Here is an 18594-nt window from a genome sequence, read left to right as displayed (position 1 = left end):
TTCATTTGCTTCCTTGAGCCGTCTATGCTTATTTTTAAATTCCTGGATTACAATTATTCTTACTTTTTGTCGAGTAATTGGTGTCCGCCAAATAAGACTCTAAAATTGGTTTTATGTTACTGGTTGTTGTGTTCCCTGCCGGATGCGGATTGCCGAATACGCGTCATATACTTTACGACTCCCAATGATAACAGGATTATCATCCCCAGTAGTGTTCCTCGGTTGAAACGGTATAAAACGCCGTTTATCGGAAGCTTCGAAATCAGAACGCGTCCTACGGCGATCGGAAAGGCTTCTTAAGTTTTTCGGAAAAGCATTTAAGCTACTCACCAGTCGTGACCGAGTGTCGAAAAGTTGTCTGGAAACAATGAAGCATTTTATCGCGGTGGTCGTATTGTGTCTGACAGTGGCTCAGGTGCGTTCAACTGCCACTTTAGGCGGAGTGCAAACCAGGGAAACTCAACTCTTCGCTTCAACATTTTCAGCTCTCGGAAGCCGGACGTCCCGTTTCGACGGAAGTCGTGCAAAAGCTGAAGGAACTCGAGCCAGTGTACAAGCAGCTGCAGGATAAGGTGATCAACGAGGTTGCTGGGGCGAAGTTGACCACCGCCAGTCGTACCGACGCATTCTACAAAGGTGTGATTGCCGATAAGGAAAGCTCTCTGGCACAATCCATTCAGCTTGAGGATGATATGGTCTATCAGCTGAACGGACAAGCACCGTCGGCCGATTCCTCCTGCGTGCAAATGCTCCGTAGTCTGACTGAGCTCAACATGAATGTGGCTGGCGTTGGCTACACGAACTGTGTCAACAAGGTGGAGGCCGGAGTGAACGCCGAGTTGGACAAGGTGTACAAGCTGCTGCAGGTTGACGAGTCGGAGCTGTTCGATATCAGCCTGCTGGACGTGTTCCAGGGCGAGAACATCATCGTGGATCCGGCGAAGATCATCAGCAAGCTGACCGAGAAGAAAACCGAGATCGATGGAATTTCGCTGAGCTTCGTCTCCGACATTAATGCTGCCGTCAACGCATACGCTTCCCGTCTGGGTGATCTGCAGAACGAATACAAATCCTGCCTACTGACCAACGAGTCCCTGCTGAAGGGATCCTTCGAAAACAGCAAGCTTCAGCTGGTTCAAATTTGCTTGGGATCAATTGTCCCGTAAGAACTCTGAAGGATACTCCTAATGTAATGCCTAAATAAAATCTATTATAAATGCAACAAAAAGTAAAATACTTCTTATTTTCATTTGAAAGTGCCAGAAGCATGGGCAATGGAAAACGGTGAGAAAAAGTCTTGCAACAAAATATTTTCAGCTGTTAGGAAGCTTTAGTATATTGAGTTATTTAAGAGTTTACTCAAGCGCACAAGATCTCCTCAAGCCCTGCATCTCTTTTTGAGATAAGAATTCACTAACTCTGACTTACTTGTTCCTGGGTCCTTTAATACGGTCGCCAGCAATTCATTTTTCATACGCTTTTCTAGCGGACGCATCAATGCCTTATCTCAATTTGTGTCTACCACGCTAACTCTATACTTGTGAAAGACTAAAGGGGCTGGATCGCTCGGTGCCATTCGCATAACATGCCCAGCCTGGCGAGTGTAATGTGTTGCGATTCTTTCACTGTCCGTTCAAACACACTGTACCAAAAATCATTCTGATTTTGATACTTTTATAGTACTAAGATTTTCATTGACGTATTTAATTGAAATCCATTTGAAGCATTTATATTGTTGTAAAGGTTTTTATATATCAGCTTATTGAATTTTTTATTCGTTTCAGGAAATCCTTAGTTTCAGAAATTTTGATTAACTTTTTCGTATCATAAACTTAGATCAGGTTTCATAGTCCTTCCGTTAGGAAAACTGATTACATTTTGATTGATTAAAATTGATAACACTCATTACGGAATTCGATTGCTCAATACTATTAATCCGGAATGTTGGCTTTATTGGTCGGCATATCATAAATTCCTTAATTATCTCAAAGTCAATTTTGGCACACTTCCTCTGCCGGGGGTCAATGGTATTATCACTCTAGGTATAATATTTCTAAAGATTAACGCAATAAGCTTGTCTGGTTTCAGTATCTACCATATCAGAAAAAAAAACATCATCGAGGAACTCATATCGGATGTCTCTCATTGCAAAGCTGCAGGATAACCCGATTGATAATCATGTTAAGTTCTTAGCCAACATTTTAAGTTTATCAATAAAACTTTGACGATCCTTTTTTGCTAAATTTCCTTGGAGAATTGATATGATTGATTTTATTGCGGCACTGCAATTGTAGAATCCTTCGGGATTCTTATTGGACAATTGATCCCAAGCAAATTTGAACCAGCTGAAGCTTGCTGTTTTCGAAGGATCCCTTCAGCAGGGACTCGTTGGTCAGTAGGCAGGATTTGTATTCGTTCTGCAGATCGCCCAGACGGGAAGCGTATGCGTTGACGGCAGCATTAATGTCGGAGACGAAGCTCAGCGAAATGCCATCGATCTCGGTTTTCTTCTCGCTCAGCTTGCTGATGATCTTCGCCGGATCCACGATGATGTTCTCGCCCTGGAACACGTCCAGCAGGCTGATATCGAACAGCTCCGACTCGTCAACCTGCAGCAGCTTGTACACCTTGTCCAACTCGGCGTTCACGCCGGCCTCCACCTTGTTGACACAGTTCGTGTAGCCAACGCCAGCCACATTCATGTTGAGCTCAGTCAGACTACGGAGCATTTGCACGCAGGAGGAATCGGCCGACGGTGCTTGTCCGTTCAGCTGATAGACCATATCATCCTCAAGCTGAATGGATTGTGCCAGAGAGCTTTCCTTATCGGCAATCACACCTTTGTAGAATGCGTCGGTACGACTGGCGGTGGTCAACTTCGCCCCAGCAACCTCGTTGATCACCTTATCCTGCAGCTGCTTGTACACTGGCTCGAGTTCCTTCAGCTTTTGCACGACTTCCGTCGAAACGGGACGTCCGGCTTCCGAGAGCTGAAAATGTTGAAGCGAAGAGTTGAGTTTCCCTGGTTTGCACTCCGCCTAAAGTGGCAGTTGAACGCACCTGAGCCACTGTCAGACACAATACGACCACCGCGATAAAATGCTTCATTGTTTCCAGACAACTTTTCGACACTCGGTCACGACTGGTGAGTAGCTTAAATGCTTTTCCGAAAAACTTAAGAAGCCTTTCCGATCGCCGTAGGACGCGTTCTGATTTCGAAGCTTCCGATAAACGGCGTTTTATACCGTTTCAACCGAGGAACACTACTGGGGATGATAATCCTGTTATCATTGGGAGTCGTAAAGTATATGACGCGTATTCGGCAATCCGCATCCGGCAGGGAACACAACAACCAGTAACATAAAACCAATTTTAGAGTCTTATTTGGCGGACACCAATTACTCGACAAAAAGTAAGAATAATTGTAATCCAGGAATTTAAAAATAAGCATAGACGGCTCAAGGAAGCAAATGAATTAGCTTCCATTACAGAAATACTCAAGTGAAGGAGTATCGACAAGCATGAGTTCAAAATAGGTTGATCAAGTATAATATAATCATAATTAATAATCGAAATATCATCTCCCAAGAAACTAAGAAGGGTATGAAAAATAAAGAACCTTTGTTTGAAGGATCCTGTCACCAGCCGGAACTACCGTCTCTTGAATTCCTTTTGACGATACATCCGGGAGCAAAGAAGAAGGCTAGACTGAACTAATTTCATCCTCACACATCGGCAGGGAGGAAGTATGAAGGGTGTGAGGGTTTGTGGAACGCCAACAGTTTCCTGAATTGACCGATTTATCATTTATCAAGCTAATCTTGCTATACCCACCGATAAGACACCATCTCATATAAGAAGGTGCCATCAACGATCTACCCCGAGCAGTAGTGCTGTTTGGTGCCGAAGAGAACCATCGGTCGTTCATCGCCCGTCATATACCATGTACGCGTTTTCGAGCCTGTTGCCAGTGTTGCTGATGTGTTCGTTTCTCGCACTGGACACGGTTGAAACCACTCGTCAGGATGCCTTGCTAGCGTTTCAACCACTGAAAGTGTCCGCCAGAGGAAAGCAGCAGCGACGACTTATCGCTGGAGGCTCGGAGCTGTTCACTTCGCTGCAGTCCGAGCTTATTCTTACCCAGGAGGCGTACGTGAGGGAAACGATCGACAGGGAGGCCAACATCCAGGGAAGGTTGACTCCGATCGCCGATACGAAATGTGCACAGTTGGTTGGCAGCGGCACGGACCTCCTGATGAAGCTGGCCGGTTTATCGTTCAGGAACTGTGTGGCGAAAATTGACGATGAGATGTTTGAGCGGCTGTATCCGGAGCAGCAGGACGCCAGCTCTCGCCAGCAGTACACCAAGGCCAGCCTGTTGAGCAGCTTGCGGGATGTGAACATCTTCGTTGAGCCGTTCACGATTCAGGCAAGGATCGAGGAGAAGTTGAGCAATCCAGTCGCCATAGAGGGAACCGGTGTGACCGGCGAATTGTCCGAGGCTTTGAAGTCAGCCTTTGAGGAGTGTCTGACGAATGCACGCACGCTGATGTTGCAATCGTTGCAGGATGCTTCATCTCAGGCCGATGATATCTGCGCAAATTAAGCTAAGGCTGTGCTTGTTATGTCGACCGGAGCTATAACGAATTATCAATAAAACATGGTTGTATCAAAAGGATTTCTCATTTGTTTGTTTTACGACAGTAAGAATTCTTGCTTGATATTGTACCCGTATTAAGCAATCCTTTCCAAAATTCTTTACGTCCTCTTCAAATACAACGGAAGATATTAAGCACTTGGTCTGTTGTTACAGTCCGAGATGGCGTCCCTTAAATCAACACGTTAAAGATGTCTTAAACTGTGGTGGTCCACGAGGTATCCTAAAACTTCTTGTCGCCTGGCGCAAGGTGCTCCATGAACTACGTGGTTCATTGTGGATGGGTTGGTTGGGTTATTCATCGAAAGAAGCTTGTACATAAGGTGTCTAAAGCCAAACTGAGTCTCAGGGTGTAACATTATCCTAGCTATTCAACAAAAGAATGATAGCACAGGTTATTAGAAAACTTCAAGTCTCTAAGATTCATTAACCAGATAGTAACTTGAAGTTTTATATTAATAAAAAAAAATTGTCTCCCTTTTGTAACATAACAGTGATTCGTCCATACCAGCTTCTCGAAATCCCTCCAAGACTATTCTAGTAGACTTTCAGCATAAGAGAAAGTGCCCAAACGGGGGTGACGTCCAAACATCAGACGGTGAATGCCGCAGTGTCCTTGCCAGATAGCGTGGTAACGATCGATATCTACATTTTATTTTACAGATTCCATGACTGTTGATGAAACTGGTAAATGTCTCATTCTTTTAACGTTTCTTCCTTCTAATATCTCTTATCCGTTTTTGCTTAATCGCCTTAATCCGGTTTGAGGGCAACTCGCACTAGTCAGTCGATCATAAATTCCGACTCTGTCAATTTTGTCGCAATTCAACCCGGATCTGCAGACAGGATGGCAATATTATTATCACCTAAGGCATTTGTTGAGATAAGATTATCTCGCTCTGTAGGAAGAAAAGCAGTAAAACGATATCGTTTGCCAGATTGACTGTGGATGAAAGCTCCTTGAGAGAATAGAGAGATGTAAGCGCCATCTGAAAGCGCTGCGTGTGAAGCTAGAAAAGCGCTGACTGGTTAAGATCAAAAGTGGTGCAATTTATAAAGCACAGTGATTAATGAAAGATTCAGGTAAAAGTTCAAAAGGCCCAATTGCTTTTTTTTACTTAATAAGGTAAGTTCCGGTAACGCTTCTTGTACTGCCAGACCCAATAAAATGCATTGACGTACAATCGAATCGGAGGCGAGTAACGCTTCCTATCAACACATTTTGGCGATATTGCTATCATCATGATCTATCTTGATGGCGGTTGAGTTCCCGATAGGATTTATGGCTGCCATAAGATTTATCACACGGATCTTGGAGGAAGGTGTATAAAATCAATACGGGCTTAGTAGGTGGCAGATCAATCTTGTAATGATACACCGGGGTAAAGAGGTGTATTTCTACCTGACGTAGCCTACTACAAGCAATGAAGTCTTTAGCGTTGGTTACTCTCTTTGGGATTTGTTATTGTTTTAACAATGTAGGTATAATTACAACACCACAAAGGTTCGTTTTAACCTTTTTTTCTCTATTTTTTCCCCCAGATTCTGGCAGTCGAAGCAGGTCGCTTGGCGTCGATGAAGGTGGTCGAGCGTCTGAAAGAGATTGAACCGAAACATGCCGAAATTAAGTATCGCATCATTAACTTCGTGTACTCGGCGAAGTACAACTTGGTGCAAAAGACGGACCAGTTCTACAAGCAGCTGTTTGTCGCCAAGGAAGGCTCGCTCGACATTGCGATAGACCTCGAGGATGAGCTGCTATATCAGCTCGATCATCAACCGGCTTCGGTGGATCGCAGTTGTCTTAGCTTCCTGAAAACAATTGTGGAAAACAACATGAACGTGGCCGGTGTGGGATACACGAACTGTGTTAACGATGTGGAACGGGGTATAGAGAAGGAGCTGCAGCGTGCCCAACAGTTGCTCGAGGTCGATGAGTCGGAAATATTCTACCAGAGTCTGTTGGACGTTTTCGAGGGTGAGAATATTATTGCGGGACCTGATGCAGTCATGGTAAAGCTGAAGGGCAAGGCTGACGAAATTGATGCCTTTGCCAGTGATTACTTTTCGGGCATATTTGGGATTGTGGAACAGTTTTCCTCCAGGCTGTGGGATTTGCGAAATGGCTATCAATCGTGCTTGAACGTTAACGAGTCCATACTGAAGGCAACATCCGATGCGTCCAAAAGTCAGTTGACAAGCATCTGTTTAGGGTCGATTGTTAACTGATGAGATGGTTGCAAAAGTGTATACATACTGTACTCGGAATAAAACACTAACCTACCCGAATGTATAGCAGATGATACTCCAGCCCATCAACCTGTTCTCTTGCATAGTTCCTCATAACTAACAACTTGTAACACATCACTGAGTTATTTATATAATTTTTAAATAAAAATATGTAAAATATATAAAAGGGACATTTTTATACACGAAGGAAACATCTTTACTCGGCTTTGGAAGAATCGTTCTTGATTCCGTGTTCAAGTCTGAATTTGAGGGTGGAACTCTGCGATAATACGTCCTGTTTGTTTTCTCTTAATCTTATAATCTTATCTCTTTCATTTTATACTGTTACGATCTAAGTTAGGGGTCTGTTCTCGCTGAATTTAATAAATAGAAATTCTGAGAACTACCCCAACACATGGAATCGTCGATAGGCTTTCAAACTCCACAATTGTGGTTGATGAACAAGCCTAGCTAATAGGTTCTCCCTTTATGAAATGAGCTGTGGTAATTGAGTTTGGAAAACCAATACATATGTGTACTCAACGAGGCCAGAAAAAGAGGTTAGGTAAAACATCGTCATCATCATGTCTATCTTCAAGAAATCTTACTAAGACCAATGCTGCTGGCTTCAACAGCTGTTTGATGGTACTCTTGCTTTTCATCTGTAACTTGCCGTATCAACAGATCGTAATTTCCGCTCGTGAAATCCAGAAATATGCTTTATTGATCGAATAAAGTAGATAAAAGCTACAAGCTCTGAAAGTTAAATTTTAACAGAAATGGAATTGATTCTGATCTTTTAATTTTTTTTATTATAAACCATAAAACCAAAACGTAAAAATATATTCTGCAGGTATTTACAGTACAATTCTGTCTTAAAACTCCCGGTTTATAGCTGATTTTACCCTTCTATTTTCAAAATGTATAGATTTCCGTTAGCAGTGAGAAAAACTTTCATGGCATTCATGAAATATTTCACATTCGGAAGAAAATTAGGGGTGAGTTTGAAATAATTCAATTCAAATAAAATCAGAACGTGTTTTGCAGCACAGATTGATATATGAAGTGATATTACTCATTTAATGTATACTGTAAAGAGGCGAATGAGGTCTCAAAGACCCAAAGCCTCTATGAATAAACGATAATAAAAATAAAAATGAAATGTATAAATTAATTATTCATTGGTTTTAATACGATGGATCATTTGTTGATTAGCGTGTGAAACGCCAGATCATGGTTCAAATTGATTTATAATTTTCATTGATGCGTAATTATTCACAAATAAAAGATTTTCTTAATTTTTAAATAGTGATGCTAACGCATGCATTTCTTTTCATAAAATTCGTTTTATATATTGAAGAAATTTAAAAAAATCTTTTTTAAATAAATAGTTTCTGGATTTTATGAATAGTAAATAAAAAGGAAAAAAATGTAACTTGTGGTTAATTATGATGAACATAATTCAAAATGCTACCTATAAAAATCAGCACAAGCTCACATCGTAATCCGATCGCTCTACAATATCAACTCAACAACAGTGTTGTTTTTTTCTTTTTCTTTTCCGCCGGATGGTGAAGGGACCAACCGACATACCGAGCGACCTACCGACCGACTGACTGACCAAGCGGCTCGTAAGTAGATCGAGCAAGTAGAAAGAAGCAAGAGAAACGAAACCAAAGAAAAAAAAACGGCAGCCACAATTTTCACTTTCATCAAACTCTCAGGCCTCGGGCGTACCGACGTCACCTTCACCTTCACCCGCCCTGACGAGATCGTGCTCCTGACAATCGAATGTCATGGGTCTCTATAGCAGCTTAAGCAGCTCGGACGAACGCAGCATTACCGCTTCTCTCTGCAAGACGCCAATAATTGTCTGCATCACGTTTTATGCTGCCTTCGCGCCGTTGGTCACCGGTCTGGTCTGGTCTATCTTTAGCTGTTTCTTCTCGCAGTGTGGTGTGCAGCATTGCGCACTCGATGCAGGTTTTGTGTTTACTTTCGCCGCCGTGAGTGTCGCCCTTTTTATGTGTGCACTCCTTTCGCTGGGCAGGTCGGTAAAGGGTAGGCAAAGCCAAGCCAATACAAGCGTTCCAGAATGAGTAAAATTGTGCCGGATGAAGCGAGAGAATGAAAGTTTTTCGTGGAAATAACTCAAATGGAATTAGTTGAACGCATGGGCAGTGACTAATTTAAATGAATTGCTCCCTGTAATTAAAATTAAGCTCATTGTAGTCCGTTAAAAAAATTGTATTAAACAAAATGAAAATCAAAAAACAATCTCCTCTGTTTCCGCCCGGGATCGAACCGGGGGCCTTCCGCGTGTTAGGCGGATGTGATAACCACTACACCACGGAAACAAGTAATCTTAAGGGTGGTATTTTCAACCCTCGATTCTAATCTTTTACATCACGAAACAGCAAACAATCTATATGATCACATTGTTTTTAAATCACAACATAATATCCTTATCGGTATCGATTGTTGTCAGTACAGATGCTTTACACATAAAAATGGTGTATTTTTTCATTTCGGCATTGCTTCTATTTTTAGACCACGAAACGTCCGTCTATCGGTCGCAGCCATGATAGACGGCTGTCAGATTGATTATTCTTCCCATTGTATGTTCTACACATGATAAGGGAAGAGCATAACCGCCTCGCTCCATGCATCTCAAGAGACCCTTGAAAAGCGAACCATCACTCCACTCGCGCCAACTCATTTGTCAGTCAACTGTGAACCACCGCAGAGCTACAACCTTACCATTTCGCGATGGAAAACAGGAACAAGCTATTCCTGTTGCTGATGGTGCTGCAATGTTTGCTCGTCGGCACCGGGGCAAACCCAACCGGTTCTAAGCAATCCTTCTTCGGTCGGCATCCGGCCCAGTGTGGCTATGAGGTGAGATATCGCCACCAGTGTGCTTGTGGCGAAAGTATGGTGCGCGCGATCGATGGTGATCGATGAAGTGTGATAGCCGTCATCATTTGTTTGCCATTTTACTGCAGGGTTGCCCGAGGGTGAAGGAAAACATGCTGAATGTGCACCTGGTTGCTCATACGCACGATGACGTTGGGTGGCTTAAAACTGTTGACCAATACTACTACGGAAGTGAGTTTACCCGGGAGATGGAGCGGGACTCTCGAAACAGCTATTGTGGTTTTTGTTGTACTTGATACAGGTAGAAGTAGCATTCAGAAGGCGGGCGTCCAGTACATCCTCGATTCAGTCATACAAGAGCTGCTGAAGGACGTCACGCGTAGGTTCATCTTTGTGGAATCTGCTTTCATGCAAAAATGGTACCTGGAGCAGACCGAGGAGATGCGAGAAACCGTGAAGAATCTAGTTAATGAAGGACGACTAGAATTCATCGGTGGTGCGTGGAGCATGAACGATGAAGCCTCGGTGCATTATCAGAGTGTTATCGATCAGTTTACCTGGGGGTTACGGTTTTTGAACGATACCTTCGGAGAGTGTGGACGTCCGAAGGCAGGCTGGCAGATTGATCCGTTCGGTCATTCTCGCGAGCAAGGCTCACTGTTCGTTCAGATGGGTTATGATGGATTGTTCCAGGGACGGTTAGATTTTCAGGACAAGAGCAACCGGATCGCTCAGCAAACGATGGAGATGATGTGGAAAACGAGCGATAGTCTGGAGAATAGTGAGCTGTTCACTAGTGGACTGTACTACATCTATGCTCCACCGCCTGGTTTTTGCTTTGATGTGCTGTGCAACGATGATCCGTTCATTGATGGGCCTTACTCGAAGGATAACAACGTCAAGGAGAAGGTAAGTGATTCGTAATGTGGCTTCAGTGGTGTAGGCTAAAGTGTTACGTTTCTTACCAGGTGGATCTATTTCTGGACACTGTCCACAACATGTCAAAAACGTTCTTGACGAACAACATCATCCTAACGATGGGTGAAGATTTCCATTACCAGGATGCCAACATGTGGTTCAAGAATTTAGACAAACTGATCAGGTAGATGAATCTTACAGAGTTTTGGTGCACTTTGGAGAAGTAAAAGCATTATCTCTATCAATACTAACAGGTACACAAACGCACGTCAAGCGGAAGGATCACTGGTGAATGTGTTCTATTCTACTCCTTCCTGCTATCTGAAGGCAGTTCATGATGCACAGGTTGAGTGGCCCACCAAGTCTGACGATTTCTTCCCGTACGCTTCCGATCCTACTGCCTTCTGGACCGGTTACTTCACCTCTCGACCCACCCAGAAGCGTTACGAGCGCGAGGGAAACCATTTCCTGCAGGTATGCAAACAACTGTCGGCCATTGCTCCAACGAAGGAAGACTATTACGAGGCGCATCTAACTGCCCTGCGTGATGTGATGGGAGTGATGCAGCATCATGACGCGATCACCGGTACTGAGAAGCAACATGTAGCGGACGACTATGCTCGCATGCTGTACGAAGGATTTGAGGCTTGCAGTGCCAATATCCGATCGGTTCTGAATCAACTGTCTGGATATCGCGAGGACGGCAAGTTCGATTGGAGCTACTGTAAGCAGGCAAACATCAGTGCTTGTGCAACGACCGAGAATGCGGACAATACGGTGGTGTTGTTGTACAATCCTCTCGGATACGGCTCGAACGACTATGTACGACTGCCGGTAAAGGATGGTCAGTATTCGGTACTAAACGATCGCGGACAGACGGTTCCATCAACGTTGGTTCCGATCCCGAGCTCTGTGATCGAACTTCCGTTCCGCGAAAGCGAGGCTACTCATGAACTTGTGTTCCAGGGTGAGCAAGTCCCTCCAGTAGGCTACAAGACGTACTATGTCTCCAAGGAGGAGTCTCGGGACTCGTCCTCTGCAGAAATGCGCCAGGAGGATAATGTGAGCATTGGAAACGAGCATGTTTCGGTCAATTTCGATGAGAACGGATTAATGAGCTCGATCACTGTTCACGGAGAGACGCACTCCCTCAAGCAAAACTTCTTGTACTACGATGGAGCTCTTGGAAACAATGAGGAGTTCCGCAACCGATCTTCCGGAGCGTACATCTTCCGGCCAAACGGAACCGAAAAGACCGTAACGGATGTGGTTGAGATTCAGGTGGTGAAGAGCGACCTTGTCCAGGAAATGCATCAGATATTCAACGAGTGGATCAGTCAGGTGATTCGAGTGTATGCAGGCCAGGAGCACGTTGAGTTGGAATGGTTGGTAGGACCAATCCCGATCGATGATGGTGTAGGCAAGGAAATCATATCTCGATTTGAGTCAGACATCAAGAGCGATGGTGTGTTCTGGACGGACTCAAACGGACGAGAAATGCTTCGTCGGGTCCGAAACCACCGCGAAACATGGGAGCTAGATTTGGCAGAACCGATCCCTGGTAACTACTATCCAGTGACAACCAAAATCGTCATTGAAGATGAACATAAGCGCCTGAGCTTGCTGAACGATCGTGCCCAGGGTGGATCCAGCCTGGTTGATGGTCAGCTCGAACTTATGGTACATCGTCGGCTACTTCGAGATGATCGGTTCGGTGTTGGAGAAGCTCTGAATGAAACTCAATTTAATACCGGCCTTATTGCACGAGGAAAGCACTACCTAGTGTTTGGTTCTTCACACATTGGCTCTACTCCAACACAAGCGGCCAAAGAACGGTTCCTGCAGAACAAGGTCCATCTACCATCGTGGGTATTTGTGGCCCCATCGGATGACTTCCCTTACGATCAGGATCGTAATGACTTTAGGCACAGCTTCACATTCCTGGCCACTTCTTTGCCTCCCAACGTCCATCTGCTTACGATGGAACCTTGGAAAGAGGATGGCGTTTTGGTACGATTTGAACATTTGTTCGCAGTGAACGAGGATCCACAGCATTCGCTGCCGGTGCAGATCGATCTGCAGGGTTTGTTTGCTGATGTAAATGTTGTTAGTCTGCGTGAAACTACCCTGGCGGGTAATCAGTGGAAAGAGGACTCAAAGCGTATGAGCTATGGACTAGGACGAAAAGAACAAATCGAAACGCCACAGAAAAATAATAACGATCAATTCCTGATCGAACTGAAACCGATGGAGATCAGAACTTTTGTAGCTCATTTTGCGAGGAAATGAGGAACTTAAAACAGTTAGTATCGAGTGTTAGTGTCAAGAAAAATGTTGTTCAAATAAGTCAATAAAAATAATGCCTTATCGTATGCAATGAGTTATGTTATTTTAGGACGTTAGCAAAAGTTTGTTTAAAAAGGTTAATGATCTTCTTAAAAATTGCACTTGACTGTAAAAAAAAGTTTATTTAAATGATATACTTATGCAGAAGTCTATTTACGCATGAAGGGGTTCATCCAGGTGTTCATTTCAATTTAGATAATTGAACTCTAATTTTAGCTGCGTAAAAGGTCTTCATCCTTTGCAACATCAAAATAAAAATCTTTATTATGCATTCAAGATAAGGATAACTCATATAATTATAGAACACTTTTGGCTTTGTTCACACTTTTTCGCAAATTTTTTTTCTTTCTTCATTTTTTGCTAGCACTATCACATGAAGACTCATCTGAAACAATACCAAGCTTCTTTTTCCATATCATTTCACCCAGTTTTTAGTGTTGATAATGCAACAAACATTACATCATTTGATCAATTATCATAACCAGTATGATAAGAACCAAAACATCAATCCTGTAGCTTGTCTTGGCCAATAGAATACGCCAACTCATCCCGGACCCCAAACAAACTGCATGACTTGACCATTCGCTGGGACCGTGCAGATGGTAAGTTACCGACCGAAAATATCTATTCGGCAGCTGACAGCTGTATGCTAATACCGTTCAATCAATCCTGCACATCCTCATCTCGCTATCTGGTCCTAGGTGATAGGACCTCTGATTAGAGAGAGAGCGCCCCCGGTGGGGTGTCGCTGTCAATTACTCTATCGCACGCTGCAATCGGCGTTACTTTAAATGAATTGATGCTCAACACTACGTCAGCGACGTGTGTGTGTTTGAGGCTTTGTTTACGTTCTTCTAGCAGTGTAATGCGCCCGCGATAACGACACCGTCCGGACTATGCTTTATAAATCAAAACCGAACGAAACCCGACGGCAAACGGCCAGCGACTGTCTAGTGGCTGTGTTGGCGGTGGTAATTGAGTATTCAGTGTTCAGTGTTGTGTTTGTCTGCGGTTTTTGCTTTCTCGCGCCACGTAAGTCAGTAACGCTTGCGATGGCAAGTCGGTGTTTAGTGCTGGCGTTGTTGATTGTTTGTGGTGCGATTTTTGCTGTGAATGCAAACCCCACCTGGCAAAAGCACGCTCATCGGAAGCAGAATGGTTGCGGTTATGAGGTTAGTTTCATGGTGGATGGGGATAATCGGGACAAAAACTGTGGTGAAGTATTACTCACACTGTGATCTACACATTACAGGGGTGTCCAGCTCCGAAGGATGGCATGATCAATGTTCACCTAGTACCGCATAGTCACGACGATGTCGGTTGGCTTAAAACTGTCGATCAGTATTATTACGGCAGTGAGTATTCACTATTAACCTGAAGTCATCACTAAGAGTGTAGCTCTAAAATTAATTTGTGTCACATTGTCTAGGTCGTAATAACATCCAGAAAGCGGGCGTGCAGTACATTCTCGACTCGGTTGTGCACGAGCTGCTGAAAGATCCGAACCGTCGCTTCATCTACGTCGAGTCGGCATTCTTCCAGAAATGGTACCTGGAACAGACGCCCGAGATGCAACGGCAGGTGCACATGTTGGTAGAGGAAGGTCGGCTAGAATTCGTCGGTGGTGCCTGGAGCATGAATGATGAGGCAGCCGTTCACTACCACAGTGTGGTGGATCAGTTTACGTGGGGCTTACGGTTCCTGAACGATACGTTTGGCGAGTGCGGACGTCCACGGATCGGTTGGCAGATTGATCCGTTCGGCCATTCGCGTGAGCAGGCGTCGCTGTTCGCGCAGATGGGCTACGATGGTCTATTTTTCGCACGGCTCGATTATCAGGACAAAAACAATCGTATGCAGACGAAAACGCCGGAAATGGTTTGGTACACTAGCAACAGCTTGGAGGAGAATGAACTGTTCACTAGCGTGCTGTACAACCATTACTCGGCACCGCCGGGCTACTGTTTCGATGTGCTGTGCAACGACGATCCGATGATTGACGATCAGCAGAGCACTGATTACAATATCAAAGCAAAGGTGCGTAATTAACTTTCCTGTGTGGTGGAGATAGCAGTAGTAGATAATTCTTTACTTTTTTCCGTTTGCAGATTGACACATTTATCACCTGGTTGGAGAAAATGGCCGAATCTTATCGTACGAACAATTTGATCCTCACCATGGGTGATGATTTCAACTACATGAACGCCGTAATGAACTTCAAAAATATGGACAAGCTTATCAAGTAAGATCTCGTTTTTGTTGGTGTGACGCGTATGTACTCTTAACTGAGCTACTAATTTCTGTTTTCAGGTACACAAACGCACGGCAATCTGAGGGTTCGAAGATAAACGCATTCTACTCCACACCTTCCTGCTATGTTAAGGCGGTTCATGAAGCTGGTGTTGAACTACCGACCAAGTCTGACGATTTCTTCCCTTACGAATCCGATTATCATTCATTCTGGACGGGTTACTACACTTCTCGACCAACCCAGAAGCGTTACGAGCGAGAGGGAAACCACTTCCTGCAGGTATGCAAACAACTGTCGGCTATTGCTCCAACGAAGGAAGACTATTACGAGGCGCATCTAACTGCCCTGCGTGATGTGATGGGAGTGATGCAGCATCATGACGCGATCACCGGTACTGAGAAGCAACATGTAGCGGACGACTATGCTCGCATGCTGTACGAAGGATTTGAGGCTTGCAGTGCCAATATCCGGTCGGTTCTGAATCAACTGTCTGGATATCGCGAGGACGGCAAGTTCGATTGGAGCTACTGTAAGCAGGCAAACATCAGTGCTTGTGCAACGACCGAGAACGCGGACAATACGGTGGTATTGCTGTACAATCCTCTCGGATACGGCTCGAACGACTATGTACGACTACCGGTAAAGGATGGTCAGTATTCGGTACTAAACGATCGCGGACAGACGGTTCCATCAACGTTGGTTCCGATCCCGAGCTCTGTGATCGATCTTCCGTTCCGCGAAAGCGAGGCAACCCATGAACTTGTGTTCCAGGGAGAGCAAGTCCCTCCAGTAGGCTACAAGACGTACTATGTCTCCAAGGAAGAGTCTCGGGACTCGTCCTCTACAGAAATGCGCCAGGAAGATAATGTGAGCATTGGAAACGAGCATGTTTCGGTCAATTTCGACGAGAACGGATTCATGAGCTCGATTACTGTTCACGGAGAGACCCACTCTCTCAAGCAAAACTTCTTGTACTACGATGGAGCACTTGGAAACAATGAGGAGTTCCGCAACAGATCTTCCGGAGCGTACATCTTCCGACCAAACGGAACCGAAAAGGCCGTAACGGATGTGGTTGAGATTCAGGTGGTGAAGAGCGATGTTGTCCAGGAAGTGCATCAGATATTCAACGAGTGGATCAGTCAGGTGATTCGAGTGTATGCAGGCCAGGAGCACGTTGAGTTGGAATGGTTGGTAGGACCAATCCCGATCGATGATGGCGTAGGCAAGGAAATCATATCTCGATTTGAGTCAGACATCAAGAGCGACGGTGCGTTCTGGACGGACTCGAACGGACGAGAAATGCTTCGTCGCGTGCGTAACTATCGTGAGACCTGGAATCTAGACCTCGTTGAACCCGTGTCAGGCAACTACTACCCGGTAACTGCGAAGATCGCCATTGAAGATGATCAATCTCGATTGGCGGTACTGAACGATCGTGCCCAGGGTGGGTCCAGCCTGGTTGATGGTCAGCTTGAGCTTATGGTTCATCGTCGGCTCCTCCGTGATGACGCATTTGGTGTTGGGGAAGCACTTAACGAAACGCAGTACGGAGCAGGATTGGTTGCCCGTGGAAAGCATTGGCTCTTCTTCGGCTCGTCACAGAAAGACGTAAGTCCTACGCTGCAGGCAAAGGAACGGTTCCTACAGAACAAAGTGCTCCTGCCCAGCTGGCCATTCGTCAACTCCGCTGATAATTTGCTGACCTTAGACGATTTTCTATCGGAACGCAACCTTTACTCGGCTATCGCTACACAGCTGCCACCGAACGTGAATCTGCTGACGCTTGAACCCTGGAAGGATGGCACGGTGCTCGTCCGGTTCGAGCATCTGTTCGAGAAGAACGAAGACCCAGCTTATTCGCAAGTCGTGCGCATTAATGTGCGCAGCGTGCTGTTCGCGCTGAACATCGAAAGTATCCACGAAACTACCCTGGCGGGTAATCAGTGGAAAGCGGACGCGAAACGTTTACAATTCCGCGCGGAGTCTAATGAAATTTCGCCAAAAGAGCAGGTCGAACATGTGCCGGTGGTGCAGGACTCCACGGACTTTGACATTGAACTGCAACCGATGGAGATCAGAACGTTCGTAGTGAAGCGACGATAGATGTACAGGGGGATCATAATAAGAGTCAATGTTGTCACTAGATAAGTTAAAAAGTGGAAGAAATTCTTGTGAATAAAATAAAATTATTTGGAAAATAATACATAGCTGATTTGACACGCTTTATGCTTATTATAATGCCAATTATAAGCTTCTACAACGCACGAAATGCGTCATATATCGCACTACCTTTGGCGGTGTGTGTGAGCAGGGCGTTTGAGGAAGGAGGATGAACCACGAGCTGAGAGCTGAGCTGTTGGGCGATGCAGACATCCTGAAGGTTGCCAAAGCCGGCAGGATACACTAGCTGGGGCATGTAATGAGGATGCTGAACTCACGCCCTACCAGGAAGGTGTTCGTCAGCGACCAGTTCGGCACAAGGCGTAGAGGAGCACAGTGAGCTCGTTGGCTGGATCAAGCTGAGTCAGACCTCAGGGAATTCGGATGCAGCCGAAGGTGGAGGAGTGCAGCCATGGACCGAGTTTCCTTTAAACGGATTGGACACCATGCCATGTCTTTTAGACGTGCTCCATAGGCCAAGATTTAAGAGAGAAGATAATGCCAATTATGATTGATATCTTCTTCTGACATTGACCCTATAAATTCAATAGGTTTTGGCCTACAATTTGTGGTCTCCTTTTTTTGATAATATCCTTAGCTAGTTTACGAGTTGTGAGGCTATTTTGTTTCATACTCAAAGACTGTTTCATACAAAAAGAGGAACGAAAAAAAAATTCTTCAGAGTAATTCTTGGCGAGCAACCGAGCATGCCCGGGATATGGCAAATGACTAGGAGGAAATGCCTAGTCAATTTTCTTTCATTGTTTGTTTTCGTGAATTTAATTCACAGTCACCACACGCGGTGGTGACAATACGACATCAGTCCGTAATAATAAATAAATAAATAAATAAATAAATAATTCTTGGCGAGACGATACGGTGATGTGACCAAGAGGATTTATTAGATGCTAAAGTTGTTTTATTTTTACCTAAAATGACTTGGAATTGAGATTACTAAACATCATAAGGAAGAGAAAACTCATAAGGATGATAGGGAATCTAGTTAAACTTTCGCTAGTTTATGCACTGAAAATCTTTTTGTACGTAGTTCGTGAAAAAGTCTCTTCTTGGCGCATTTTTCCCTATGGATTTCCCAATCTCATTTCCAATATTCAGGTCATTTAGGACACCCATTTATTCCCAAGCTGCTCGT

The 18594-nt window shown here is 44.6% G+C and overlaps 5 protein-coding genes and 1 non-coding gene across 7 annotated transcripts; 4 read left to right on the top strand and 2 right to left on the bottom strand.

The window, feature by feature from the left end:
* Positions 1-248: 248 nt before the first annotated feature.
* On the top strand, positions 249-1234 carry LOC118512496. Its single transcript, XM_036057001.1, has 2 exons — positions 249-415; positions 486-1234. The coding sequence occupies exons 1-2, from the start codon at positions 368-370 to the stop codon at positions 1164-1166; spliced, it is 729 nt and encodes a 242-aa protein (XP_035912894.1). The 5' UTR covers positions 249-367; the 3' UTR covers positions 1167-1234.
* An 883-nt stretch (positions 1235-2117) lies between these two features.
* Positions 2118-3224, bottom strand: LOC118512495. Its single transcript, XM_036057000.1, has 2 exons — positions 3061-3224; positions 2118-2990 (listed from the first exon to the last, which is right to left on the bottom strand). The coding sequence occupies exons 1-2, from the start codon at positions 3106-3108 to the stop codon at positions 2310-2312; spliced, it is 729 nt and encodes a 242-aa protein (XP_035912893.1). The 5' UTR covers positions 3109-3224; the 3' UTR covers positions 2118-2309.
* A 2782-nt stretch (positions 3225-6006) lies between these two features.
* Positions 6007-7068, top strand: LOC118512493. Of its 2 annotated transcripts, XM_036056999.1 has the most exons (3): positions 6007-6135; positions 6200-6635; positions 6715-7068. In XM_036056999.1, the coding sequence occupies exons 1-3, from the start codon at positions 6082-6084 to the stop codon at positions 6798-6800; spliced, it is 576 nt and encodes a 191-aa protein (XP_035912892.1). In that variant the 5' UTR covers positions 6007-6081; the 3' UTR covers positions 6801-7068. The 2 variants fall into 2 exon arrangements, with proteins under 2 accessions (XP_035912892.1, XP_035912891.1); XM_036056998.1 differs by having other exon boundaries at positions 6200-7068.
* Positions 7069-9170: 2102 nt separating this feature from the next.
* Trnav-aac lies at positions 9171-9243 on the bottom strand. The gene has a single exon. It is a non-coding gene; the product is annotated as a tRNA-Val (tRNA).
* Positions 9244-9596: 353 nt separating this feature from the next.
* On the top strand, positions 9597-13331 carry LOC118512492 (lysosomal alpha-mannosidase-like). Its single transcript, XM_036056997.1, has 5 exons — positions 9597-9784; positions 9892-9994; positions 10065-10672; positions 10732-10865; positions 10936-13331. Exons 1-5 carry the CDS (start codon positions 9656-9658, stop codon positions 12968-12970), a joined length of 3009 nt encoding a protein of 1002 aa, XP_035912890.1. The 5' UTR covers positions 9597-9655; the 3' UTR covers positions 12971-13331.
* A 609-nt stretch (positions 13332-13940) lies between these two features.
* LOC118512491 (lysosomal alpha-mannosidase-like) lies at positions 13941-17484 on the top strand. Its single transcript, XM_036056996.1, has 5 exons — positions 13941-14199; positions 14280-14382; positions 14457-15064; positions 15136-15269; positions 15338-17484. The coding sequence occupies exons 1-5, from the start codon at positions 14080-14082 to the stop codon at positions 17382-17384; spliced, it is 3012 nt and encodes a 1003-aa protein (XP_035912889.1). The 5' UTR covers positions 13941-14079; the 3' UTR covers positions 17385-17484.
* The last annotated feature ends 1110 nt before the right edge of the window (positions 17485-18594 follow it).

This window comes from Anopheles stephensi, chromosome 3 (assembly GCF_013141755.1).
Source record: "Anopheles stephensi strain Indian chromosome 3, UCI_ANSTEP_V1.0, whole genome shotgun sequence".
Lineage (NCBI taxonomy): Eukaryota > Metazoa > Arthropoda > Insecta > Diptera > Culicidae > Anopheles > Anopheles stephensi.
This window is presented reverse-complemented; position numbering and strand designations above follow the sequence as displayed.

What these genes read in the sequence shown, in the direction of transcription:
- LOC118512496 (XM_036057001.1), top strand. Translation starts at nt 368, where the DNA reads ATGAAGCATTTTATCGCGGTGGTCGTATTGTGTCTGACAGTGGCTCAG. An exon ending in TGTGTCTGACAGTGGCTCAG is followed by an intron (nt 416 to 485) that starts GTGCGTTCAACT and finishes CAACATTTTCAG; the next exon opens with CTCTCGGAAGCCGGACGTCC.
- LOC118512495 (XM_036057000.1), bottom strand. Translation starts at nt 3,108, where the DNA reads ATGAAGCATTTTATCGCGGTGGTCGTATTGTGTCTGACAGTGGCTCAG. An exon ending in TGTGTCTGACAGTGGCTCAG is followed by an intron (nt 2,991 to 3,060) that starts GTGCGTTCAACT and finishes CAACATTTTCAG; the next exon opens with CTCTCGGAAGCCGGACGTCC.
- LOC118512493 (XM_036056998.1), top strand. Translation starts at nt 6,082, where the DNA reads ATGAAGTCTTTAGCGTTGGTTACTCTCTTTGGGATTTGTTATTGTTTT. An exon ending in TTTGTTATTGTTTTAACAAT is followed by an intron (nt 6,136 to 6,199) that starts GTAGGTATAATT and finishes TTTTTCCCCCAG; the next exon opens with ATTCTGGCAGTCGAAGCAGG.
- LOC118512492 (XM_036056997.1), top strand. Translation starts at nt 9,656, where the DNA reads ATGGAAAACAGGAACAAGCTATTCCTGTTGCTGATGGTGCTGCAATGT. An exon ending in TGACCAATACTACTACGGAA is followed by an intron (nt 9,995 to 10,064) that starts GTGAGTTTACCC and finishes TACTTGATACAG; the next exon opens with GTAGAAGTAGCATTCAGAAG. An exon ending in ATAACAACGTCAAGGAGAAG is followed by an intron (nt 10,673 to 10,731) that starts GTAAGTGATTCG and finishes GTTTCTTACCAG; the next exon opens with GTGGATCTATTTCTGGACAC.
- LOC118512491 (XM_036056996.1), top strand. Translation starts at nt 14,080, where the DNA reads ATGGCAAGTCGGTGTTTAGTGCTGGCGTTGTTGATTGTTTGTGGTGCG. An exon ending in CGATCAGTATTATTACGGCA is followed by an intron (nt 14,383 to 14,456) that starts GTGAGTATTCAC and finishes CACATTGTCTAG; the next exon opens with GTCGTAATAACATCCAGAAA. An exon ending in ATTACAATATCAAAGCAAAG is followed by an intron (nt 15,065 to 15,135) that starts GTGCGTAATTAA and finishes TTCCGTTTGCAG; the next exon opens with ATTGACACATTTATCACCTG.